Raw genomic sequence first — 25424 nt, forward strand, 5'->3', positions numbered from 1 at the left:
CTGTCTTCATCCTAAACAGCTGGTGTTGATACTGAGACAATGACACTGCCACGCTACAGAAATAGCACTGAAAGGAAAGTGGATCTTCTGTGAGCAGTGCAGTGTTGTTGCTTTGGAACAGTAAAAGAAGTGTGAACCACCTACAGAAGCATTTACAGACAATGCAGCCGAGTTCGTCTGTGCAGAGTCCTGCACGGGTCCAATTTTACCAAACCGCACCCGCCCGAACCCGTTGGGATGATTATGAAACCCAACCTGTGGATATCTTCCAGTAAAAATCTGGACCCAACCCGACGTTGTAGAATATAAAATGCAACCCGACCTGCACAATAAATTCTAATTATAAATACACCACCGTCCCTCCCTTCATTGCATTACTTTTCTTAATTTGTTCATATACTTAAAGTAATGGTGTTGTTTTGTCGTTGTTTTCATTTACAATAAAAAAAGGGGAAAGACAGCAACATAGTAAATATTGTGAAACAGCAGAATAGTGATGTGACTTCTGTGACGTTAAATTGGGGATGAAATGCGGGATGACCGTTCAGACTGAGGTCGCTTCGACACAGATCAGATACATATCCAATCCAGGGTCACATTTGAAAGTAGCCTTGGATTTACAGTTTAGACTGTCATTAAAAAGTCTGATAGGTGTCACATATGGCCAAAAAATCAGAACTGAGCTGCAGTGTGAGAGCCTTCTCAGCTCTTCACTATGCTCCATAGATGGCCCCATTCTAGTGAGAGTTTGCCAACCTAATTTGTCCACTAAGCCCATTAGGTCTTTTAAGCATATATGCAGAATCTTACCCTGCAGATTAAGAAACACTAAAATTAATTTAATCTTGTACACCAAGTGTTCTTCTTATTTTATATTAAGGATTTATGTTGTAGAATCGGAATATGCCCAATCCAAGCGTAGTACTGATGTAACATTCGCTTGAGTGCATGTAAACTTAAAAACGAGTTTCTTTTGCAGTGCTATCCTGCATCATCTGAAGACAGAGGTTGGTCAAGATATGACTTAATGGCTGCCTGAAACATTAATCTAAATTTTTTTCTTTGGTAAATGGTAATGAGAGCCTCTACATGAGAGCTCTGAGCAAATAAATCAATCATCTAGGACAAAGAAGCACATCTTACATTGTCTCCAGTGGAAGCCATGTCTAACGTCACTTTAGGTAGAAGGGGTCCCACAGGTGGTGATGAATTCCCATCCACCAGAGACACAACCCCATTGAAGCCTACTGAGCTGTGTCTGATCCCATTAGGTTGAAGTAGGAGATGAGGCAAAAAGCTGAACTGGCTCATACTGCTGCTGCGTCGATCACACCTCTGGGAATGAAACTGGGATCCCCTCCGACTGAGGTTGTCCTCAAAAATGCTGTTCTCATCATCTGCAAACTCATTTTCTGAGCCCACATTGTGTGTTTGGCTTTGGAAACTGAAAAGGCTGGTCCTGCTGTTTCGTCTGGATGAGAGCAGGGGTCCACGAAAACTCAGAAAGGACTGGGAGGAAAAGACATTCTCCATTGATACATGATGATCATAAGGTGGGAGGAGCGGCGTTGACAAGGATCTTCATAAGTACAAACAAAAAGGAGACTTCAGGGTGAAAGAGGATGGCAATGAGAATGGTAAGAAAACTGCTTAACTTAAAAATGGTGATGGATGTGAAAAAGATGATATATGATATATCATAGTGAAGAAGATGATCATGATGATGGTTTGCATCTGTATTGATGAAAACCAATGTGAGATGAAAAACAAAGAATAAACTATATCTTCGGCATGATTGAAAAAAACGAGACCATGAGCTGATGAAGATGCAGAAGAAGGAAGAAAGATGATGATGATGATGATGACAATCAAGATGATATAAAAGTGATTACAAAATCTTTTTGCAGCTCAAGAATGTTGAGTGAACTTAACAAAAACATACAGTGGATAAAAGAACAAACCCAACTGAATAATATGATATCCAGAAATTCCAACATCTGTCTGCTAATCAAATAACTGTAAATCTAAGTCAAGCTGAGGAATCCTAGTATCCTGGTATGAGTCTTCTTATTTCTACTGCCTAAAGACAGAGGACACATATCCACCATCCTTTAAATAAAAGTTATCAAAAACCGGAGCTTTGATTTCACTGAATAAAATCAATAATATTGGAATTATGTGGCCCCTGGAAGGGACATGAATTACAGGAGTGCTACTGCTTGACAGACTGCTGGTCCAGAGTTTATAGTTAATAAAATACAATAAGGATAAGAATGAAATAAAATAAAAGCAACAAGAGATTATCACCTACCAAAAAATAAAAAAATAAAAAATACAGACGGACGTTACTGCACCTGTTGTGTTGCATCTACAGAAAAGCGGCAGTGAGCCCACTTTGTGCTGTCCTGTGAATCTGATTTCGGCATCTTTGCAGGCCCTTCTTCTTCCTTTCTTTTTCTTCTCCTGTTACGTCTCTCTTTGGCACTTTTGGAGCTTAGCTTAGAAGCATCAGAAGAGCTCTCAGTGCCACCATGTTTGTTGCTGGCTTCTCCGCTCTCTGCTGCTGTTGCTATTGCCTTATTGAGGACAAACAAAACAAATGTAAAAGCCTTCTATACAATCATTCAGAATTGGACAGAGAAGAATTGAACTTTGCTGTTATAACTGACAAAAAAAAGTAAGTGCATATCAATACATTGACTGTCACTGAATGACAATTACCCAGAAGATTCAGACCCATCCTGATAACCAGGTGTGAATACACCTTATGGTCATAGAAACACTGCACAAAAAGCAGAAGGTGTCTTATTTGAAGGAAGGTATAAACAGACCGGACTTTGTCTGTTATCACCCCACTAGCGCTGTAAGATCCACCAGAATAGCTTTTATCTACAACTATAATGTACCTTTCTGCCGCACAACTTATGGACAATCTGCCTTTTCTTTTTAAGCCACTACACAGTGGAATGCACAAAGTGACAATATAAAGAGCTGTTTTAAATCTCAACTGAACCCACCAAATCTGTAACCACTAACTTATGTCACCCTAAATTTCAAACTTTTGTATTTCCTTATGGTGCTGAATTAATGTGTGTTTCTGTGTGGGTGGGTTGAGGGGGTGTAACCATATATGGTATTTGTATGGTTTTTAGTGTGCCCTGCCAGAGGACTGCAGATTTAAACTAGCCTAGCTCTCTCTCTCTCTCTCTCTCTCTCTATATATATATATATATGTATTCCAACAACAGGAATTATTTGGATCATAGGAACAACTTACCTGAGCGTCCTCTTGCTGTTGTCTTAGCTGCTCTAGCATGGCCTTGAATTCCTCTTCCTTTTCCTTAGCTTCCTTTATGCTGGCCTGGCTCTGCTCCTCATAGGCCATAGCTACGACGGCCAAGATCAGGTTGATCACGTAAAAGGACCCAAGGAATATCACCAAAACAAAAAATATCATGTAGGGCTTCCCAGCTGCTCGCAAAGTCTAGAAGGAAAATAAACAAGTTGTGCTTATATTTCATACATCAACTTTAAACAATATATACAAAGTATATTTTCATTTATCATACTTTTTATTTCTCAACTCCCGATTCTTTTAAAAATATATTTCTGTATATTCTAGGTATTAGAAAGATGTATAATGCGTATTTCTGCATCTCCATTTTATTGTGAGTCCATACAAGCAAGATAAGCTCATTCAAGACTGAAGGAGCCTAAAATGTAAATATAAATAAACTGTAATCAATAAATTTAATGTGAAGTTAACTGCAGTGACACTATCCAGTCCATCAGTAATTTCTCAGTCGGGTTTGATATGCAGATTCATACTCTCTGCTAATCAAACATTTTTTCATTCACAGAGAAAAATATAGACTGTGAATGTAACTAGCCATTTTAATACTGCTGCTTACCTATTCTGCCAGTCATTTTCTATTTGTAAAAAAACATTCACCTTTATTATCAAATGGATTATAAAATTTAATGTTACATATAATTATTTAACCTAGTAAAATAAAATCTCTTTTTCATATCATGAATCCATAACATTGGTGCTGAAGATAGCCTTTTGATAACTACGGGTAGTTTTACATAATATCCTCATGGGAGCACTGATTTATTGACTGTTTGCTTTACTCATTGACATTATAATGCTAACCACAGGCAAAGTCACTGGATGCCAATTTAACTTTAGCAGACCATTCAAGATATGTTTACCTAAGCCACAACAGGACTCCTCATTCTGTCTCTGATGCACCTGCACTGCTTTTTGAAGTTTGTTTGAACAAGATGCTTTATAGTCTTTTTATTATCATTGCAATGGAATATTTGTCTCTTTTTAACACAACTAGCCCATGTCCTTGTTTTCTACAGGAGTGACGCTGTTTTATAATCAATTAAGATTAGTACAACAGGGCAAATGTGAATTGTACAAACTACATTAGGTTTTATACTCTCAATCTTTTTCAGATCTAAATAAAACAAAACAAAGTAAGTTTCTTAAAGATCAACCTGCCTTGTCTTAAAAACAAAACTAAAATGAAGACAGTTAAACGTGAAACAAAACTCAAATGAACACATAACAATTACACACCAAGACCTTGCTTTAAAAACGCACTACGTAACTTTCCAACCTTAATACGCTGCATTCCTGACTGGTTTGATGACACAGTGAAATCTATTATGTGCACTTCTGGAGGAATCGCTGCCCAACAGCGTCCAGAGGTGTTCTGAGGCTGAGAAACCGCACATTACATCGGAGGAGCTGAGCGGTTGCACCTGTGAGCTAAAGTATTTGTGAGAGATGAAGTGATAAAAGGAGGAGGTGAGCAGGCTCAGTGAAGCCTGGATAGTGGAGCTGGGTTAAAGTCCCAGGACTATAGCCCAGCAAAGTCAGAGACTCGAACTCATGAATGGAGGGTGGGTGCCGTTCGCATTCTGTTTAGGGCTGCCGGCAGTGAAGATGGGCAGTGGCAGAAGGGATATGTTCCTGTGCAGGCAGACCATGTTACAGATAGTGGGAAGCATAGGAGTGCATGAATCTACTTCCAGTTGTGGACGAGGTTTTCCTGTAGCTCCAGACCAGCGGCAGGCCCCCCACATACAGCTGTGCTGACGCCAAAACTCTGACCCTGGGGGAGGGTCTTGAAACCTGGGCAATCTAAATGTTTTAATCTTTCTGGTTTATGTTTTGGTAAACAATATACAAAAATAGGTTTTCTCCACAGGGTAGCCGGGCTCTCCCTTAGAGATAGGGTGAGAAGCTTGGTGATTCGGGAGGGGCTCAGAGTAGAGTCGCTGCTCCTCCGCATTGAGAGGAGCCAGATGAGGTGGCTCGGGGATCTGGTCAGGATGCCTCCTGGACACCTCCCTGGTGAGGTCTTCCATGCATGTCCCACCGGCAGGAGGCCCAGGGGAAGACCCAGGACACGCTGGACGGAATACATCTCTCGGATGGCCTGGGAACGCCTCAGGATCCCCCCGGATGAGCTGGCGAATTTGGCAGGGGAGAGGGAAGTCTGGGTTTCCCTGCTTAGGCAGCTGCCCCTGCAACCCGACTCCGTATAAGCGGCAGAAAATGGAGGGATGGCTGGATGGAATATACAATTTCTTTGTATCTTGTTTGTAGATCTTAGACTGCAGCTAAGCAAGTACTCTAGGTGTGAGAGCTCATCGCCAAGGAGGAAAACCCACAAACGCATTGGTGTAAATGCCCCTGCAGTGGAAGACAGGTTGGCTTGCAGCTTAGTGCTGTGTGCAGTGCCCAGAAGGGATTAAAAATTAGTGTTGGGTTGCAGTGAATTTCTTCTGGCAGTGCCCTGTGGGGGTGCAGTGCAATTGGGATTGGCAGAAGAAACCTGTTTTAGGCCATGTGCAGTAGCTGCACAGGTTTTGGATCCTACTCTATAATTTTCACTCCAGAGCATAGGATGGTTTGCTGCCTTAGAGTTAAATAAGGATTTCTTTTTTGGTAACCCACATGGGCTTTGCCATCCTTTGATTTCTGACATTGGGTAAACATACATTAATCTCTGATGAAGACAAAGTTTTACAGTATTTTGTACAGTTTCTACATTTCTATGTTATGGTTTCTCTTTTCTCACTGCTTACCTGCTGGTAGAGGTTCTCCCAGTAATCTTGTGTCATCAGTCTAAACAAAGAAAGGAAGGCCCAACCAAAGGAGTCAAAACTTGTGTAGCCATAGTCTGGGTTCTTTCCTGCTTTCATGCAAGAATACCCCTCTGGACACTGCCTGCAGGACACAGAAAGTTTGTTGACATTGGCAAAAACATGCCCACTAATGACTCCTATTACTTCAGCAGTTGACTTGCTTACCCAGCTGCACTGCTGTTTCCACAAAGCAGTGGATCACGTTTATCTGGAAGGTAGTAATGATTATCTGAAAGTGACAAAAAGGGGAAAAAAGTCATAGTCTTAACATTTGTGGGGAATGTTTTTAATCTCTGGTTTCTTAGGAGCAAATGACTGATACTAATGGCTGAGAAAAACAAGTGAAGAGCACAAATTCTTTTGTACTATTTAGAAAAAACCTCATTGGTTGTACCCCATCATCTGTCAAAGAAAACCCTCAAAAAAAAAAAAAAAAGTGACTTTACAGTTCAGTTCAATTTCTATAATTTTCTTTCAAATGAAATGTGCTGATCACAGAGACTGAAGACAAAAGGAAATGTATATCTAATCATGTCTCAACAAGACATCTGTTAAAAAGTAGCGTAATTTTCTTAGTTTGAGAACTAATTGTCTATAAAACTTGCACCTGTTAGCAAAACTCCACCACATCTGGTCTAAATACAAGATGAACACTCAAACATATATCCTTGACAGTCAGTATCTTGCAGTGTTACCAAGTGACTATATAGCGAGCACTCATAGGGAAGCCGAGAGCAGCCAGGCTCAACCGGTATTATTTTTTTAAATGTTATCTCGAAATAACGAGTTTATTTTCTTGTTATCGCAACATAACGTGGGACGTTTTCTTGTGAAGACGGGATAAATTATCCCATTATCACGCGAAAACAATGTTTAAAAAAAAAAACCATATGAGCCTGGCCACTCTCGGCTTCCGTATATTCAGACCCTTTTTTAACTAGCGACATTTAGCAACCTTTTTCCTTCCAGCTGCAGTCAAAGCAGGAGATGTTTGTATTTGCACCATACGGACTGAAAATGAAACATGCACATGCAAAGCTGCCACTGGCTGATCTGCCCTGGCTTATACGGTCAGACAGGCTATTAATGTCCATTAATGTAGACTATAGACAAAAACATTCCATAAGTTAAAGAATGCCTGTGAATAATACATTTAAATTTTGTAGCTTTTCCTTACCTAATCACAAACTGTGATAAGAAAGTAATATCTTATATTAACTCTTAATATGCTATTTTGATTGTAACATTGTAATAAGATTGAATTAGATGAAGTACTTTCTGTAGAATATTTGTTGAACATCTGGTTTAAGTACTGCAGATCTGTGTCAAGGCTTAGTGTGTGTATGATATGATTTTCATTGCAACATGGTCTCCTACCATTTTCCATACCCCCTTACAATTATCCAACAAGGCCAAAAAAGATGATAGAGATAATTTTTTAACAATTTCACCATATCACTAGCCTGTAGTGGGGCGTACAATCTGATTTGCAGCAATCAACTGGGACTGCAGCATCTGAACCAGTGATTCAAAGGAACTGAATAAACTATTGAGGAAAGCTGACTCTGAGTGGCAGACTGCTCTGGAGCTCTTTGAGTTCATTATCAAAGAAGAATCTTACAAAAGCTGCTCAGCATAATGGATAACATTACACAACCTTTACATGACACAGTGATCAAACAAGTGTGCTCAATAAGAGAATTTTTCAGCTCAGTTGAAACAATGGATGGTGTGGAAGGTCATGCATATCCACAGCAACAACTCAACATAACGATTTTCATTTGATAATACAAATAGTTTCATTTCACAAACTAGAGGCCTTTTTATCTGGATATTATCTGGATTATAGCAACGTCGCTGCATGATGTGACTTTTTATACATCCAAACTGAAAGTAACCAAGTCCCATCAGTCATAAAATACTTTTTCATGTATACCTTACAATAGACGTAAACATTTTTTACAGTTTCCCCAACTTAAGTTAAATTTAGTTTAGCTCAAATGACAGGAGAAGAAAATCAAAAACTTACCATTATTCAGAATGTATTCGAGCCAGGCATTGTCCTTTCCTAGAATGGCCTGTTTTGTTTCATTTGACATATCACGTACACATTTATTTTGTAAATTGCCCTTAAACAGCTGTAATCCCACAAGTGCAAAGACGCTCAAGCAGAAAACAGTTAGGATCATGACATTGGCAAGCTTTTTCACTGACTGGAACAGCGCAGCAACAATCGTCTTCAGGCCTGCAAAACACAAAATCCTTGGTCACGTTTAGGGGTAACTCCTGGCAATTTTTCAGTTAATTTATGCTGCTGCTTAATTTAGAAGTAACTTTCAGTTACTTAGTTTAGTTTTTCAAAAAGTTTACTTTGACAGTTATGATTAACCACCTGTTTAAGACACATAAACAGAATTAACTTTCCAACTTTTATACTTATCAAAGTTTTGAAGACAAATGCTCTTTTATATTCAATGGGTAGGTGTGTCCAAACGTTTGATGTATTTTAATAATTAGTTTACCACTATTAGCTATTATGCTATCAGCAATTTCTCACATTAGATGGCCAGCTGAAATTCCTCATCCACACTTTAAATATTTATTATTTTATCCATAAAATTACAGCTGCATTCTATTTAAATTCTGCATATATGTATATTTACTTGTATTCTACCAATTCATAACTTCTGTGCTGCTGAAAATCAAACAGCAAACAAAACTTGCTATTCTCCTATTGATTAGCAAGAGTGAGAAGAGTCTGACTTTTAAAGTTAAATTTGGGAACCAAAGCAAGCTTACTGATGATCTTAAAGCATTTCCATTTGAACTATCTCTCACCTGTGAAAAAGAAATGCTGCAACATGTCTTGTATGAGTGTGGACAGGTGGCATCAGTGTTATGGGAGGAGGGGAGATATGAGAAGTAAGAACTTGCGTGTGCTGCTTACCTGGAATAACTGAGATCGCTTTGAAAGCTCTTAACACTCTGAAAATGCGAAGCGCTGACAGATTCCCAAACTCTACAAACTCAGTTATGTACCTGCAGAAATAAATGAACAATTTTAAAATACTGAAAGATTTCAGCAGGTAAAGACACAGCAATGAAGCATCTAGGCAACTCTGGAGGGTAAAATAATAAGAACATGATTCCTTGATGAACAATAAGACAAATGAAAGACATACCGGGCAGAAAAAAATAAATAATTAATGACAGTTTATTGATATATGAAGATACAAAATATTTTGGAAATTTATCAATTTATTAGTTTAACAAACAGCAGCTTAGTAGCATGTGGAAGAACCGTACATAGCCATAATATCCTGGTACCACCTCCTCGTCTGGTCACCAGCTTGGTCACACTCAGCTGTGGGGTGCTACTTATTTTTCAACCAAAGTTTGTCACAAGTCACACTGGAATAAACTGCATGCCCAAACTAGAGAGCTCTTTAGGTAGGTCATTCCATCCTCTTCACTCCCAAATTCTGGAGGTAGATAAATTCCACTCTGTGCAGATGAGTGTTGTCATTTGGTCATGTTGTGGCTGTGTAGGGTTCTTCCATGTGCTACTAAGGCCTATGTTTATTAAATGAATAAATTGTTAATCTTACAATATGTCTTGTTTATTTAGACTTCAATTACCCAATCCAATAAACAATATCAAGAGTCAGCAGAACAAGATGTTTGGCTTTAGAACAAAAAAAAACTGACAATCCTCAACTCTGCTCATCCCACAAATACATCTTCCTTTCAAATATGGCACCATTTAAAATGGAAATAAACAGGCACAGACACATTGTTACAACAAATAAATAATAAACCAAACACTGATTTCCTAACTTTTTGTGCTAAGCTTATAATATGCTGAAATTTTGTACTTACGCCATGACAATGACACAAAAATCCAACCAGTTCCAGGGATCTCTTAGAAATGTGAACTTTCCCAAACAGAATCCCCGAGCTAAAATCTTAACTAGGGATTCACAAGTGTAGACTGCTGTAAATGTGTACCTGTTGGGAAAATGAACATATATTTTTACTCTGTACAGCATTTACAACAGGAGTAATATGTGATAAATTATGTGTATATGATTTGATGGAAAACTTACTCCATCTTCTTTCCCCAGGAAGGCTGTTCACTCAAAGTCATGAACACACAGTTGGTGATGATAGTGCACATGATCACCATGTTGAACAATTTGCAGGCATTTGTCAAGGGAGCTGATAGTTTCAAGATGGAATTGACACTTTTCTTTGTGTGTAATGTACATGCAGATTAACTCATGGATATGAAATTGCATCAATGCAAAAGTGGGTGGAATCTGAACTGCTTTCCAAAGGGCACCAGATTAAAGAGGAAACATTCTTCTCAACATTGTATGCAAGACATTAATTTTTTTTATTTTTGGCTTTTTTCATTTTTATTTGTTGTATGACTCTAAACATCATTGGAACAGCTCTCTCAAAAGTTTGTTGTTTTTGGAGAATATTATGAGAGGATAGCTGTTTGTCCAGATCCACGTCTAATTAACAAATGAAATTTAAAAGAAAAGTTGGAGGTCATGGCACGATCTGGAGGACGAAAAGGAATGAAAAAAACTCTAAGACCAGTAAGATGAGTACAATCAACTTCTGTACAAGGATAATAAGTAAGATTTATTAAATACTGCAGTGATGAAAATAATGATCTGTGATGTTTTCGGTCTTCTGCTGCAGCATGAGGGTTTGTGAATATGTGACAGATAGAAGCAACAATGGATTCAACTAAATGGTTTGAATTCTAAAGTAATCTTTATAAAATATTTGAAAATATAAGACTAATGATTAAAGGATGGCTTAGATAAGAGGTTAATGATCCCCAACTCCAAAATTCAAAATATACCAATTTTTAAGCTCTTTACAGGAGGAACTTTCATACTATTTTGAAACTACAAAAAACAGAAATAATAAATCAATCTTATCGGACCATTTATATATATGTATATATATATATATATATATATATATATGTGTGTGTGTGTGTGTATAACAAAGAAGTTACATTTGAGATGAATATGTTTTTGAAAGGATATGAGTGTACCAGAATCTTGATTGATATTCTTCTAAGAAGATTGAAGGGGCTCAGGAAGTACAAGGCAGGAGCAGCATTGAAGCGGTAAATGACTTTCCCTTTGTTTAGTACTATAAATGTCTAAGAGAAAAAGAAAGATAGTTTTCACAGTCATATCTGACTACATTACAAACCCTGTTTACATCATCTAATCAAAGGTCTTTTTTGCCCATGCATTACGCTAAAATTCGTGAGACATTATCCAGAGAAACTGTATGTGAGAATGTTAAAATCTTCACCAGATGAATCTGACGTTGCTCAGACTTTAACCCACTATCTCCCTACTAGAAAGCCTGGGTGTCCTGAGCACATGAGCGAATGAATTGGATAATGAAAAACTGTAACCCTGATGTTTTCATCTAATTTTTAGAATTAATGTTAAAGTTTAAAATGAAACAAGCTTACTCTCTGATTATTGTAGAATGGATCGAGGTCCTCTAGCGGTGTTGACACCATGCCTTTAGGAATGTCTCCATAAAGAAGAGGGAGGGTCTTGCCCGCCTCCAGATCATGGTTCTGTTTGAGTTTATTCTCATCTTTTCGTTTTTCCTTCTTTCCTTTGGGCTTTCTGGCTTCCTCCTCAGCAATCCGTCCCTCGATAGCTTTGAGAGACTCTCGAGTAAAAGGGCGGAAGTTGTCTGGACCTGGTGGTAGAAGCAGTTGTGCCATCTTTTCATCCTGCACTTTCAGAGCGAACAGCTAGCCTCCAGCATTAGAAAGGCCTGAGGGGTCAGAACAGAGAATAACAGGTCAGGAGCAGCTTTTAAAAAAAAGCTGAATTATTATCTTTCAACATTAAATTTTATATGATGGCCCACTTTTGGCTAATCATCTGTATTTCTACAACCAGACTGACAAACATCTTGAATTGATTTACAATAGAGATAAAATGAATGCAGGTTTGTTTCAGCTCTTTGTCGAAAGATCACCATATCGGAAAAGATATAACATGTCTAAAGATGGCTGTCAGGCACACAAATTCCTTCCAACTGTGATAAAATTAGACCTAATTATCTGCTCATCTGCTGATAAAATTAAAATTTGACATGACAATGATCAATTCCAGGTGAGATTCTCTCTCCCATCCACCATCCCTCAAAATGGAATGAGCCTTTTATCCTCAGAGCCTGACACAGAGCAGAGAGGGAGGAAAAGATCCATCCTACTAATAGGCCTGACTGGTAGGATGTGTTAGGAAGACCTATGCTGTATTAAATATGAATGCACTATGGACTGCACTAGACTGCCTGCCTTGGAGAGTCAGCCTGAGCTAAATTCAACAGTGTAATAGAATACATCCACACACTGTTTTGTGATCAAGCGCACACACGAAATCAGTTACTAACACACTGGTCAATCAACTGTCCTCAGCACTGAGATTTACTTGTGTGATGTAATAGCAGCAACAAAGGGAGACACAGCCTGGATGTTAACATGCTGTAGTCCATGTTTCTGTGCATAATCTATGTCAACATCTGGTGTAAAACTTTATTAACATCACATGTTTATGATCGAGAAACCAGTCGAGAAACTGTTCAAACATGGCCGATAGCTACATACTTTTATCTATTTTTTTATTATACAATGAATATATATTAAGCAGTAACACTTAACGACAAAACTTAAGAATGAACTATTCTTTTTGTTTTGTTTTACACAGTCAGCTGACGCACAGCTGATCAATGACTAAGCTGCTGAGTTAAAGTCAAATGCAGTGCACAAAACCATTGCAAGTGTAAGTGCATGCAGCATTCATGCAAATATCATATTATTCTAGCCATTTTGCTAAGTATGTACAGAGGAATTCCTTTAATTTAACACTGTGCAGTCAAAAATTCCTGTTAGTCACTTACAGAAACAACGCTTATAGAGCTGGTAGTTCTTTTTTCCTGAAATGATTGTATTGCTTTTGCACATTTATTATATAACATTGCTCACGGCTGAACTATTCTGCACTGCTGTACAATTTATAAGTAAAACATACATAAATTTAATATTTGTGCTTATTCCCATTTGTGGTTGAAAAGGAATTATCTCCTTATCTTATTACAATGCATCACTTTTGGATACATAATTTGTTCTTGTACCATAGTAGTACATGAATACAGCTGATGTATGGTGATATCTAACTATCCATATTTCAGGGTTTGTTTTGAAAAGCCCCCAGAATTGTCACTACCTTCTAAAACCTTTATTTCTCAACCCCTAAAGACACTATGGATATGAAATGAAAACTAATAGATACATAAAACATATGGCTTTTAGTAAAACTCATTTTGTTTGTCCTTCATCCATAAAGATCTTTAATGTGGGTCTTTAGACCCGAGTCTGACAGGATTAAACTGGACATATGTTTTAAAGGTTACCACTTAATAACTGAGGGACAACAATTAACACTAACTGAAAAAATGTCAAATCATTTCATTCAAACAATAAATAGAATAAAATAAACTTTTATGATCACCCAGCAAGGTCAACTTTCAGTATATAACATCTAAAGAAGTATGCCTCACTCTGTCAATCTGGTCCCAACTCATTACACACAACTTGAGATAAGAGGTGCCACTTTGAAGCTTCAGATAGACCCACTTCAATTTATCTGCAACCTGTCTGCATCATGACCTTGTGCGTACTAACCTGCCACAAACACGTTTGTTCCCACCAACTTTTGTTGGGGCACAACAACATTAAATTACTTTGATACCCGTTATGCACCATGCGTTTAACTGTGTTGTGATGCCGAGCTTCAAGTGAAGATTGAAACGGACTTAAAGCCACATGGTCAGTTGGTTTAATAATTAATGTACATCACTCAACTTTAAATTATCTGACCTCAGAATGCTTCTTAGTGCTTAAATGAGGCAAGAAATGGGTTGTGACAGATTGTGGTCAAGTTGTCTCTAAGCGTTCCAAGAGACTGCTACAGTAGAGTATTTATTATGAAGAGCAGACCTGTCATTCCATATGTTCACTTAAGTTTATTGAGGATGCCTTACATCATTTTGTAAGCTTACAAGCTTGGCGAAATACAACACAAGGGGCTAAAAAAAGAGACAAAGTGTAGAAGTTTGTTTAGGAGAAAATAGTATAGTCTTTTCAAACTGCAAAGTCTTTTCAGACAAAGATCTCTGTGACCAGATGAAAGATTACATGAACATTACAACAGCCAGTTTCACCCATTACTTTTAGTCTATATAGTTTCATACCTAACTCCCTCCTTTGATCAAGTACCAATGAAAACATTAGAGAAATGTGGGGTTCAGCATCTTATTCCAGGATACTTAAACATGCGATCTGAAGCATCAAACCACCAACCATCTGATAAGCAGATGACTGTTCTTTCAATTGGAAGAATGCCTATCTGTGATGGAAGTCACAGAAAAGAATAAAAAAATTGTATTCTCTGCTATCACTTATTATATAAGAATCACATTTGCCAAGTTAATGGACTAGAAGAATAATAGCAGTGACCGAAAATGGGCTGAAAATGTAAATACTGCTTTAAGAAAATCTTTGAAAACATATCTAAGATTGGTTATGAGTGGCAGCATCAGTAAATAACTCAGTTTATTTCAACCCTTATCTGTGCACATAACTGTCACGAAAATGGCTTAAGTAGAGTAACTGATTTATTGGACATTTTTCTCTCATGTATAATACTACAAAAATGTGTTGTTTCATCTTGATCAGATCTGCATACAGTGCAATGCATGTGGGCTCCTTTTAGTGTGTTAGTCCTAAGGGACTAACACACTAAAAGCTCTTAAGTGCCCACAGCTCATGCTTGTAGCTGCCTCATACCAACTACACAATCAGAACTCACTCGTACAGGGCGTTGGCAAAATAGCTGATTATGAGTGGCCTCTTACATCGTTCTGTGGGATCAATTAATGTTTTTATGTACTGTACAAGATGCTGGGCTACATTTCTGACAGAAGGAAAACAGGACACTGATGTCTAATTGACAGCAATCTAGTAAAGATGTTGACAATTAGGCTAGCAGGAAGTCATCTAAGATGGAGAGTGGGGTAATAATTGCTGTCATGACCATTAATTTCTATAAAGCACTGGAGACCACATTTTGCTGCTTTTTTCTTTGCCTAAATCTGCAAGAAGAAATGTCTACAAGCCCTCCAACACTGATGCAAAATGCAACACTTAATAATATGATGACATCATACTGAAAAACGTTAAACACCTTAAATAGAATATTTTTACATAGATAGATAGATAGATAGATAGATAGATAGATAGATAGATAGATAGATAGATAGATAGATAGAACTAGAAGACTTTATCTACCACACTTTTATGACAAAAAAAGAGAGTGAGAAAAAAAACAAAGAAATAAAAGCAGCCACAGAGCACAGACATCCGCCAAGCCATTGTCATCCAAAAATGGGTCCATAACTTTTTTTTAGTTATGTTGCTAACAGACAGACACACCAACTGAATAACAAGGCGGTGGTTAAAAATAAATAAATGCAAATAAAAAAATAAAAACATTTAAGAGAAGAAGAAGAAGAAGAAGAAGAAGAAGAAGAAGAAACTTTTCCGTAAATTTCACTTCAACACTTTTGGACAAAAGCGTCCGGGACACTGATTTGAACTCACCATCAGTTTTTCATCCCCCAAAGAAACTTTTTTCGAGAAAATGATGAGAAGAACCTTCAACACGGAGAAAATGTTGTTTAAATAAAAGCCTTTAGTCCCTCAAGGTGTTCGAAGCCTTTCGCTCTGGAGGGCTGCTCATTTTCACGATTTCTAAATGGAAAACCTTGGGAGGCAGAGACTGCGTCCGCCCCTCCGAGTGGCAGAGCATCGAACTGCGGCGCTTCCGGCTCTTCCTGGGTACCAACGGAGAAAAAGAAGCACCACAGACGATGCTAAGATAGCTAATGTGACCGTTTAAATGAGTATAAGATGAGAAATACGATGTTGCTCTCTGGTGTCGGAAACTTAAAGTTCACAACTTATAGTCATTTTTGCTCTCTCTCTCTCTCTCTCTCTCTCTCTCTCTCTCTCTCTCTCTTTCTGTCTACGTATGTTCAGGATAAGGTAATCGGATTCTGCTCATTTGTGAGTGAAAATATTTGTGAATGTGTCGTTGCTCCTAAGTAACAACAACAAAAACTATCTTAGGTTGCTTATCTCTGTAAATGGCTTTAAATTTTTATTTAAAAGTGATTATTCTTTAGTGTAAAGTTGGGTGGATGAGTTGACAGTGAGCCAGAACTATGAGTCTAACGCCCTCTAGTGGACACAGACTACACCACATGAGAAACTAAATTATGGTTTAAAAGTATCAGTTTCAAGAGTGGAAAAGGCTATTTAAAAAAAAGTATATGTGCTTTATAACATTCATATTATATTATATTATATTATATTATAATATATTATATTATATTATATTATATGTTTAGCACTTTCGTCAGTGTTTGCTGTTTTAAAAGTACTTTATAAACAAAATAGCTTAGCTTACAAATTGGTATTAGAAATGTGGTATATGTTATCAGATAACATTAAAATTGAATGTTTGCTATTTACTGTAGCCTACTTGCTACGTGAGAATTAACCGATTAACTAAATAGCGGTTTCATAAATATTTTTTGTCTTCTTTTTTCCGTCTCTGAACAAAGGCGGGTTTTGATTTGTCAGCTTTGCAGCTCAGTCCCACATTAAATCCTTTAATTCCACATTTCATTCAGCGAATTCATACATATTGTGGGTCTCAAAGGTAATTTTGTTTCTCAGCCGCTAGTTGAATAAAACAGTTCTGTCTCATTCCAAATTTATAGCCTACAAGAAGTTGAGAAAGTCCGTAGCCTTATTACTTACAATGCACAGAGGTTTCGTTTCGTATAGGTTTACAATCGAGGCGGGGTGCTGAGTTTTGTATTTGCTTAGCTTTTTCCCCCCTCTCATTTCTGAGACCTAAGTTGACTAAATCAAGACTGAAACGTGTTCATAAACCTTTAAAGTGAGTCACAGCACAAAAATGTGTCTATACTGAAAATCATACGGGACAAAGACTCGGACCAGCAGGTGCTCCAAGATGGCTCAGCAGGTAGGTGATGATCTTTTTAGGGTGTGAATAACAGAAAAAAGTGATTTTTTGTTTTTTATTTTCCACCGCTTTCTTATCTTTTAGCTAAACAGCGAAGAAGGAATGGCATTAATTAATCCGCAAAAAGCTGCCCGAGAGTGTAGAAGGTCAATGACATCTGCGTCTTTTAACTTTATCAACTCCATCATAGGATCTGGAATAATAGGTAGGCTAAATATTCATTTTACTGTGACAGCTGTCAGTAAGTACAAATCAAGCTGGAAAATGATTCCCCATTGTCTATTATTGATTAAAGCGCTTAATTCTGACATGACTCAGCGAAATAAGAAAAAGCTCATTTTGGTGCAACAAGGAGAAGCTTTAATCCAAGCCCTGCAGAGGCATCATATGACTAGCGCCTGTTGACCCCCCTCCCCTCAACTTGGAATGTTTAACCCCTTAAGTGCTCAAAAACTCTGGTCATCACTGAAGATTTCTGACAGCAATGTTTTATTGCTTGATATTCAGCTTTGTAATTTTGATATGCCTGTAACATTTTGATATCGGCTTCAGATGAATATTTTGTTGTATTCCTTTTTAAACCTGAGCCCTTTGGTTTTTTAAAACCAGGTCTACCATATGCGTTGAACCAGGCAGGGCTCCCTTTTGGCCTTCTTCTTTTAATTGTTGTTGCTTTCATCACAGGTTGGTTTTACTGAATATGGGCTTGAATATATATTTATCTGTTATAAAATGTAAATGAATTTATTCAAAATATACCTAAATAATCAAAACAACAAATTCATATTCTTGATTTTTATTGGCAGACTACTCAATTGTTCTACTCATAAGAGGAGGAAACTTATCAGGATCAAACAGTTATCAGTCTCTAGTACAAAACACATTTGGTTTCCCTGGATTTGTGATTTTATCTGCTCTCCAGTTCCTTTATCCTTTCATTGGTAAGTTGTCACACAAACAAAACCCAAGTAGTCTATTAAATCACACTTTTTTTTACTATTCTGTCTAATTTCCTGTGTGGTCTGAAAAGTAATTGTTCTGCTTATTATCCTGTCACTACTGCCCAGTTAAAATAACCCTGCAGATTCATTTTAATAAGACAATGTTGATTTGATTTGTTCTTCTTCAGCCATGATAAGCTACAACATCACAACTGGTGACACACTGACCAAAGTCTTTCAGAGAATACCAGGAGGTATGAGTAAAATCATGTCCATTTGACGAAGTTAGGCTCCAAAATGAAATAACAAGAAAAAAATATAATAATAATAATATAATCTCTGTGTCATATATCGGTTTATATTTCATTTGCAGTTGGGCCAGATCACATACTTGCAGAACGACACTTTGTGATCTTGCTGGCTACGTTTTTCTTCACACTGCCACTCTCACTTTATCGAAACATAGAAAAACTTGGGAAGGTAAAACAGATTATTTCAGAACTGTTAATGTAATCTGGTTGTTATAATCCTGCTGTAAAACATCCACATGTTTTCACAGGTATCTTTCCTGTCAATGGCGCTGACACTTACCATCCTCATCACTGTAATCATCAGAGCAGCGACCCTCGGACCCCATATGTATAAATGAATATTCTACAGTTTGTTAATCTACTTATGCCTGTGTATTAACCACTGGATTTCTTTTTCATTTTCTTTTAAATGAAAACTCATTTACACAGATTATTTATGTTTTAATGCTTAATATGAATGTCATCCTCAAGAGGCCCCACAGAGAACGCATGGGCATTTGCAAAGTGGAATGCCATTCAGGCAGTTAGTGTAATGTCTTTTGGTGAGTTTTTCCTTTTATTACATTTTTACAAATAGTCTAGAATATCCTGAGTAGTTAATGGTAGTAGTAGTATGGTAGTAGTATATTCTAGAAAGGAATGGAAACATTACAGATAATCTGGGCAAAGAGAATAATGCACATATGAGAGATGCATAAATAATAGGAAAAGAGTCTATTCATCACATGACTCAAATAATCTCAAACTGGTTTCTGAAACATGATAATGAGTTAAATGTAATCCAGTTGTAATCCTTATGATGATGAAAAAACAAGGACCAAGGTTTCCCTTGCCCGGAAGTGGGTCACCGGGGCCCCCCTCTGGAGCCAGGCCTGGAGGTGGGGCACGGAGGCGAGCGCCTGGTGGCCGGGCCTTTGCCCATGGGGCCCGGTCGGGCTCAGCCTGAAAGGGAGACATGGGCCTCTCCTCCCGTGGGCTCACCACCTACGGGAGGGGCCATAGGGGTCGGGTGCATTGTGAGCTGGGCGGCTGCCAGAGGCGGGGACCCTGGTGGTCTGATCCTCGGCTGCAAAAGCTAGCTCTAGGGACGTGGAATGTCACCTCTTTGGCAGGGAAGGAGCCTGAGCTGGTGCGCGAGGTTGAGCGGTTCCGGCTAGATATAGTTGGACTCACCTCGACGCATGGCTTGGGCTCTGGAACAACTGCCCTCGAGAGGGGCTGGACCCTCTTCCATTCTGGAGTTGCTCCCGGTGAGAGGCGCCGCCCAACTTGGCACCTGTACGTTGGGGTTTACCCCAGTGGACGAAAGGGTAGCCTCCCTCCGCCTTCGGGTGGGGGGACGGGTCCTGAAGTCCTTGGGGGGGGGGGGGGGGGGGGGGGTGTTGGAGAGCACTCCTTCTGGGGACTCCCTCGTTCTGCTGGGGGACTTCATTGCTCACGTGGGCAATGACAGCGAGACCTGGAGGGGCGTGATTGGGAGGAACGGCCCCCCTGATCTGAATCCGAGTGGTGTTTTGTTGTTGGACTTCTGTGCTCGTCATGGATTGTCCATAACGAACACCTTGTTCAGACATAAGAGTGTCCACATGTGCACTTGGCACCAGGACACTCTAGGCCGCAGTTCAATGATCGACTTTGTAGTCGTGTCGTCGGACTTGTAGCCACATGTCCTGGACACTCGGGTGAAGAGAGGGGCGGAGCTGACAACTGATCACCACCTGGTGGTGAGTTGGCTCAGATGGTGGGGGAGGATGCCGGTCAGGCCTGGCAGGCCCAAGTGTGTTGTGAGGGTCTGCTGGGAACGTCTGGCAGAGTCCCCTGTCAGAAAGAGTTTCAACTCCCATCTCCGGCAGAGCTTCAACCATGTCCCGGGTGAGGCGGGAGACATTGATTCTGAATGGGCTGTGTTCCGTGCCTCTGTTGTCGAGGCGGCCAGCCGCAGCTGTGGCCGTAAGGTCGTCGGTGCCTGTCGTGGTGGTAACCCCCGAACTCGTTGGTGGACACCGGCAGTAAGGGATGCCGTCAAGCTGAAGAAGGAGTCCTATCGGGCCTTTTTGTCCTGTGGGATGCTGTAGGGCTGTCTTGGTTGACACGCCTCTGCAGCATCGCGTGGACATCGGCGACAGTCCCCCTGGACTGGCAGACTGGGGTGGTGGTCCCCCTCTTCAAAAAGGGGGACCGGAGGGTGTGCTCCAACTACAGGGGGATCACACTCCTCAGCCTCCCCGGTAAGGTCTATTCAGGGGTGCTGCAGAGGAGGGTCCGTCGGATAGTCGAACCTCGGATTGAGGAGGAGCAGTGTGGTGTCCGTCCCGGTCGTGGAACAGTGGATCAGCTCTACACCCTCTTTGGGGTCTTTGAGGGGGCATGGGAGTTTGCCCAACCAATCTACATGTGTTTTGTGGATTTGGAAAAGGCATTTGACCGTGTTCCCTGGGGACTCCTGTGGGGGGTACTCCATGAGTATGGAGTGCTGGACTCGCTTGTAAGAGCTGTCCGGTCCCTGTAGGACCGGTGTCAGAGCTTGGTCCGCATTGCCGGCAGTAAATCAGAATCGTTTCCAGTGCGGGTTGGACTCCGCCAAGGCTGTCCTCTGTCACCGATTCTGTTCATAACTTTTATGGACAGAATTTCTAGGCGCAGCCGAGGTGTGGAGGGGATCCGGTTCGGTGGCCTCAGGATTGGGTCTCTGCTCTTTGCGGATGACGTGGAGCGATTCGCAGCCGAGTGTGAAGCGGCTGGGATGAGAATCAGCACCTCCAAGTCCGAGACCATGGTCCTCAGCCGGAAAAGGGTGGAGTGCTCTCTCTGGGTCTGCGATGGGGTCCTGCCCCAAGTGGAGGAGTTTACATATCTCAGGGTCTTGTTCATGAGTGAGGGAAGGATGGAGCGGGAGATCGACAGGCGGATCGGTGCGGCGTCCGCAGTGATGCGGGCTCTGCATCGGTCTGTCGTTGTGAAGAGAGAGCTGAGCCAAAAGGCAAAGCTCTCCACTTACCGGTCAATCTATGTTCCTACCCTCACCTATGGTCATGAGCTGTGGGTAATGACCGAAAGAACAAGATCTCGAATACAAGCGGCCGAAATGAGTTTCCTCCGCAGGGTGGCCGGGCTCTCCCTTAGAGATAGGGTGAGAAGCTCGGTGATCCGGGAGGAGCTCAGAGTAGAGCCGCTTCTCCTCCACATCGAGAGGAGCCAGATGAGGTGGCTCGGGCATCTGGTTAGGATGCCTCCTGGACTCCTCCCTGGTGAGGTGTTCCCACCAGAAGGAGGCCCCGGGGTAGACCCAGGACACGCTGGACAGACTACATCTCTCGGCTGGCCTGGGAATGCCTCGGGATCCCTTTCTGATGAGCTGGTGAATGTGGCCGGGGAGAGGGAAGTCTGGGTTTCCCTGCTTAGGCAGCTGCCCCCGCGACCCGACTCCGGATAAGCGGAAGAAAATGGATGGATGGATGGATGGATGGATGGATGGTAATCCAGTGGCCTCCATCACCAGATCTCAATGCAACAGATTATGTTTATATTAATATCAAAGAATTCTCAGTGTATCTTTTTATTTTTTAATGTAAAAATAAAGTCTTATAATCTGTATGTTTCTCTTTTTAGCCTTTATATGCCACCACAACAGCTTTCTGATCTATGGCTCTCTGAAGCAGCCCACGTTAGCCAACTGGTCTTTGGTCACACACATCTCTGTAGGCTCAGCTCTCATAATCAGTGCTGCATTCGCTGTTGCTGGATATTCAACCTTCACTGGCTACACACAAGGTATCGATGCAAAATTTCTAGCAGCTGATAATGACTTATTTTCCTCTTATTTATTTGAGTGACTTTCCTTATTTAGAATGTTTTGCATTTCAGGAGACATATTTGAGAACTACTGCAGAAATGACAACCTTGCAACATTCGGTCGCTTCTGTTTTGGCTTCAGCATAATAACCACATTTCCACTGGAGTGTTTTGTTACACGAGAGGTTAGTAACACTTTTGGACAAACCTCAAAATTTAGCAGCTAAATGTTTACATATGTGGATGAAAGTGGTATTCTAAGGGTTTGAACAAGGGATGTATATTGATGTGATATGAAGAAAAACAAATGTTTGGACAGAGCTACTCAGTTGGAACAGTTATTCAGTTCTCAGTAGTGGATTTTATCTCTTATCTGCTTCCAAACTCCAAATGCAGTGGTAATTATAATATTCTAAAGTTGCAGAAAATGCATACATTTAAGAACATTTATTTTCTTGTCTGTTCCTCAGGTTGTATCAAATGCTTTTTCCAGAAATGATCTTTCAAAAGCTGAACATGCTGCCATCACCATACTCATAATTGCACTCTGCACATCAATCTCTTTGGCTTATGATTGCCTGGGAGTTGTTTTGGAATTAAATGTAAGTCATACCAGTTCAAACAGTCTCTTGCTTTGCTGATTTAGGCATGAGCTAAGTCAGTTTCTGAGTTAAATTATTGTTATTCCTTCTGACATCCAGGGTGCTCTGAGTGCCATCCCTCTGATCTTCATCATCCCGTCGGCATGCTTCATCAAGCTTTCCCCTGGCCGCTGGTTCCAGGGTGAAAACCTGATTCCAGCCATACTGATATTAATTGGTATGTTTGTCATGATCACCGGTCTGATCATGACAGGCCTCTACCCTCAAGACTGCTCGCATGGTGTGGAGATGTTCTACTGTGCAGATGCCAACATCTCTGGTACTCTGCCACCTGGATAAAGGGATCATGCTTCACATATTTAAATGCTTTAAACATACACCTCATGGCAATACTTGTGTACATAAACACTGTTAATCCTGTATGCGGCCTACTTCTAGTCTGTTTTAACATTGACACCTTTGCTTCAGGTTTTACTTTTATATGTTTCAAAAGACTTTTTAAACTCAGTAAAGTCTCAGTGGACGTGTTGCAAAAGCAAGCACGAGCCTAGTGGTCCAGCATAAATCTTTTTGATGCTCATAAACAGCAGCAAATTTATGTTTAGTATGTAGAGAGCTTATTATCATCAAAGTTTTGGACTACGATGTCCATCTAGCACACATGGGTGTAATATTCAGGGGTCCACATACTTTTGGTCATGTGTTTCACATGGAAATGTTCCATTTCCAGTTTTACTTTTGAATTAATAGCATGCTTTGATACACTACATATTAAACAAAAAGAGGACATTTTTCCTCACTAAATACCTTTTCCTTTCTTTGTATAACATAGTAATTTGATAACAGTTATCATTAGAAACAAAACATTTAAAAAGTGATAAAACTTTGCTTTAGTGCTGCATACATCCACGCCTACATTTATTTTTTTTCTTTTATTTACACTTAAAATAATCCCAGATCACATATCTGTTCTAAATCAAATATGTAATGTATATTACTGCATGGATTTATGAATGATATCTAACCCCCCCTCCCTCTCTCCTCTTACCCACAATAAATAAATAAATAGAGTGCAACTATTCTTTAGCCTTAAACATTGTTTGAATCTTTTGTCAATTAATGTTAAAATTAAGTGTAAAACAATACTTTGTCTTCTTCTTCTTGTTTTTTTCGACTGTTCCCTTCAGGGGCCGCCAGAGGTCTCACTGAAGACGCTGTTGGTATAGCAGCTGTGTGACATCTGCTGGTTCGTCACTGCTACTTAGATGATCAATTCACATCAAACAGAAACAGTTCTTTATACTGGTTCATCCATGAGAAAATCTCAGTAAACATCACCTTTAAATATTTCAGAGCAGCAAACTCATATTTATTTTCCACATGCACACGCTGTTTAATATGAATATCTAATTATCATTTTGATTTTTTTACAAAGTCCAGCAAAATGTATTCTGTCAAAAGTCCGAGAAACAAAGCTCTGTGTTCGTATTTGAACAAAACAATAAGTTATATTAAGCCTACTCTCAACAACAGGATCAGGTATGTTAAATCAACTCATGCTTGAAAACTACTTTTGTAATTTATACCAATTGAATTGTGTTAAGCCAGATTACAAGTGGAATATTTTGCTATGTTCATTTACAGCCACGGTGTGGAACTAAAAGCACTTAAACTGAGGTAAAACCAGTTCATCCTTCTAAAGTATTCAGGACATTTTGATGCCTTATTCTAAATTAAAGTTTAAGACTGATGGACTAATATTTAATCAAAACCGATCCGTCGAGGCGTCCATAGCTTACCATGAATTAATGGACGATGCAATGGCGTGAGCCGTGACTATGGACACCTCGAAGGGCATGATCACGCTTATACCACTGTCACTTACGGAATAAATAAATAGTAAATCAGTTATTAATACCTTAATGTTGTTTTTTACCGTTAAAATCTTAAGTTTTTCACAAGAAGTGGCTGAGTAAAATATTAAATATCTCTCATTGTGACTCGTTGCCAAGGTAACCGACTCTGACACAGAACCTGCAGCTCTGTCGGCCGCAGTTATGTTACGTGACACAAAGTGTCATTTCAGAGGGCAGGTACAGCTCTTACAGCTTGTGTGTGTCCGGGGGATGAGATTTTGTTTCCAACAGTCAAAGTCCACAGATAGTTTCCTAAATTGTTCAATAAGCCTGCAGGCTGCTTTCACAGCGATGCCCCGTCACAGAAATGATCTGGCGTGTCTCCAGCCCAGCGTCTGAGTTTCTGTTGCCACGGTTACCATAGCGTTCAGCTTGTGCAATAAATTACAACAATAATGCTATTTGACCGGAACTTTTTTTTTTCATTGGTGGCCTATAACACTTTTTAATGGACAACCTACAGCCTATCAGAATCGAGTATTCACTCACACCATGGTATAACTTAAGATAATTGACCTAT

General features: G+C 39.7%; 2 protein-coding genes across 3 annotated transcripts in view; one reads left to right on the plus strand and one right to left on the minus strand.

The window, feature by feature from the left end:
- Nucleotides 1-16050, minus strand: part of scn1laa (sodium channel, voltage-gated, type I-like, alpha) — a 30429-nt gene extending 14379 nt beyond the window's left edge. The window contains exons 1-12 of one of the 2 annotated variants that reach the window (XM_042001965.1): nt 15890-16050; nt 11681-11997; nt 11238-11356; nt 10275-10364; nt 10048-10176; nt 9116-9207; nt 8198-8413; nt 6334-6397; nt 6109-6250; nt 3278-3484; nt 2355-2576; nt 1144-1509 (exon numbers count right to left, since the gene is read on the minus strand). In XM_042001965.1, coding sequence (XP_041857899.1) covers nt 1144-1509; nt 2355-2576; nt 3278-3484; nt 6109-6250; nt 6334-6397; nt 8198-8413; nt 9116-9207; nt 10048-10176; nt 10275-10364; nt 11238-11356; nt 11681-11944 — 1911 coding nt within the window. In that variant the 5' untranslated portion in view covers nt 11945-11997; nt 15890-16050. Of the gene's footprint in view, nt 1-1143; nt 1510-2354; nt 2577-3277; nt 3485-6108; nt 6251-6333; nt 6398-8197; nt 8414-9115; nt 9208-10047; nt 10177-10274; nt 10365-11237; nt 11357-11680; nt 11998-15889 lie in introns of those variants that run through there. The other variant, XM_042001964.1, reaches the window with a different exon arrangement.
- A 1018-nt stretch (nt 16051-17068) lies between these two features.
- Nucleotides 17069-23567, plus strand: slc38a11 (solute carrier family 38 member 11). Its single transcript, XM_042002080.1, has 12 exons — nt 17069-17342; nt 17427-17547; nt 17952-18026; nt 18149-18283; nt 18472-18537; nt 18657-18763; nt 18843-18922; nt 19066-19136; nt 22204-22365; nt 22459-22571; nt 22857-22988; nt 23088-23567. The coding sequence occupies exons 1-12, from the start codon at nt 17331-17333 to the stop codon at nt 23325-23327; spliced, it is 1314 nt and encodes a 437-aa protein (XP_041858014.1). The 5' UTR covers nt 17069-17330; the 3' UTR covers nt 23328-23567.
- Nucleotides 23568-25424: the final 1857 nt, after the last annotated feature.

This window comes from Melanotaenia boesemani, chromosome 12, assembly GCF_017639745.1.
Source record: "Melanotaenia boesemani isolate fMelBoe1 chromosome 12, fMelBoe1.pri, whole genome shotgun sequence".
Taxonomy (NCBI): Eukaryota; Metazoa; Chordata; class Actinopteri; order Atheriniformes; family Melanotaeniidae; genus Melanotaenia; species Melanotaenia boesemani.

Excerpts from the sequence above, each read along its gene's own strand:
- slc38a11 (XM_042002080.1), top strand. Across the intron at positions 18,538-18,656 it reads CTTTCAGAGAATACCAGGAG|TTGGGCCAGATCACATACTT; the intron begins GTATGAGTAAAA and ends TTTCATTTGCAG. Across the intron at positions 18,764-18,842 it reads ACATAGAAAAACTTGGGAAG|GTATCTTTCCTGTCAATGGC; the intron begins GTAAAACAGATT and ends ATGTTTTCACAG.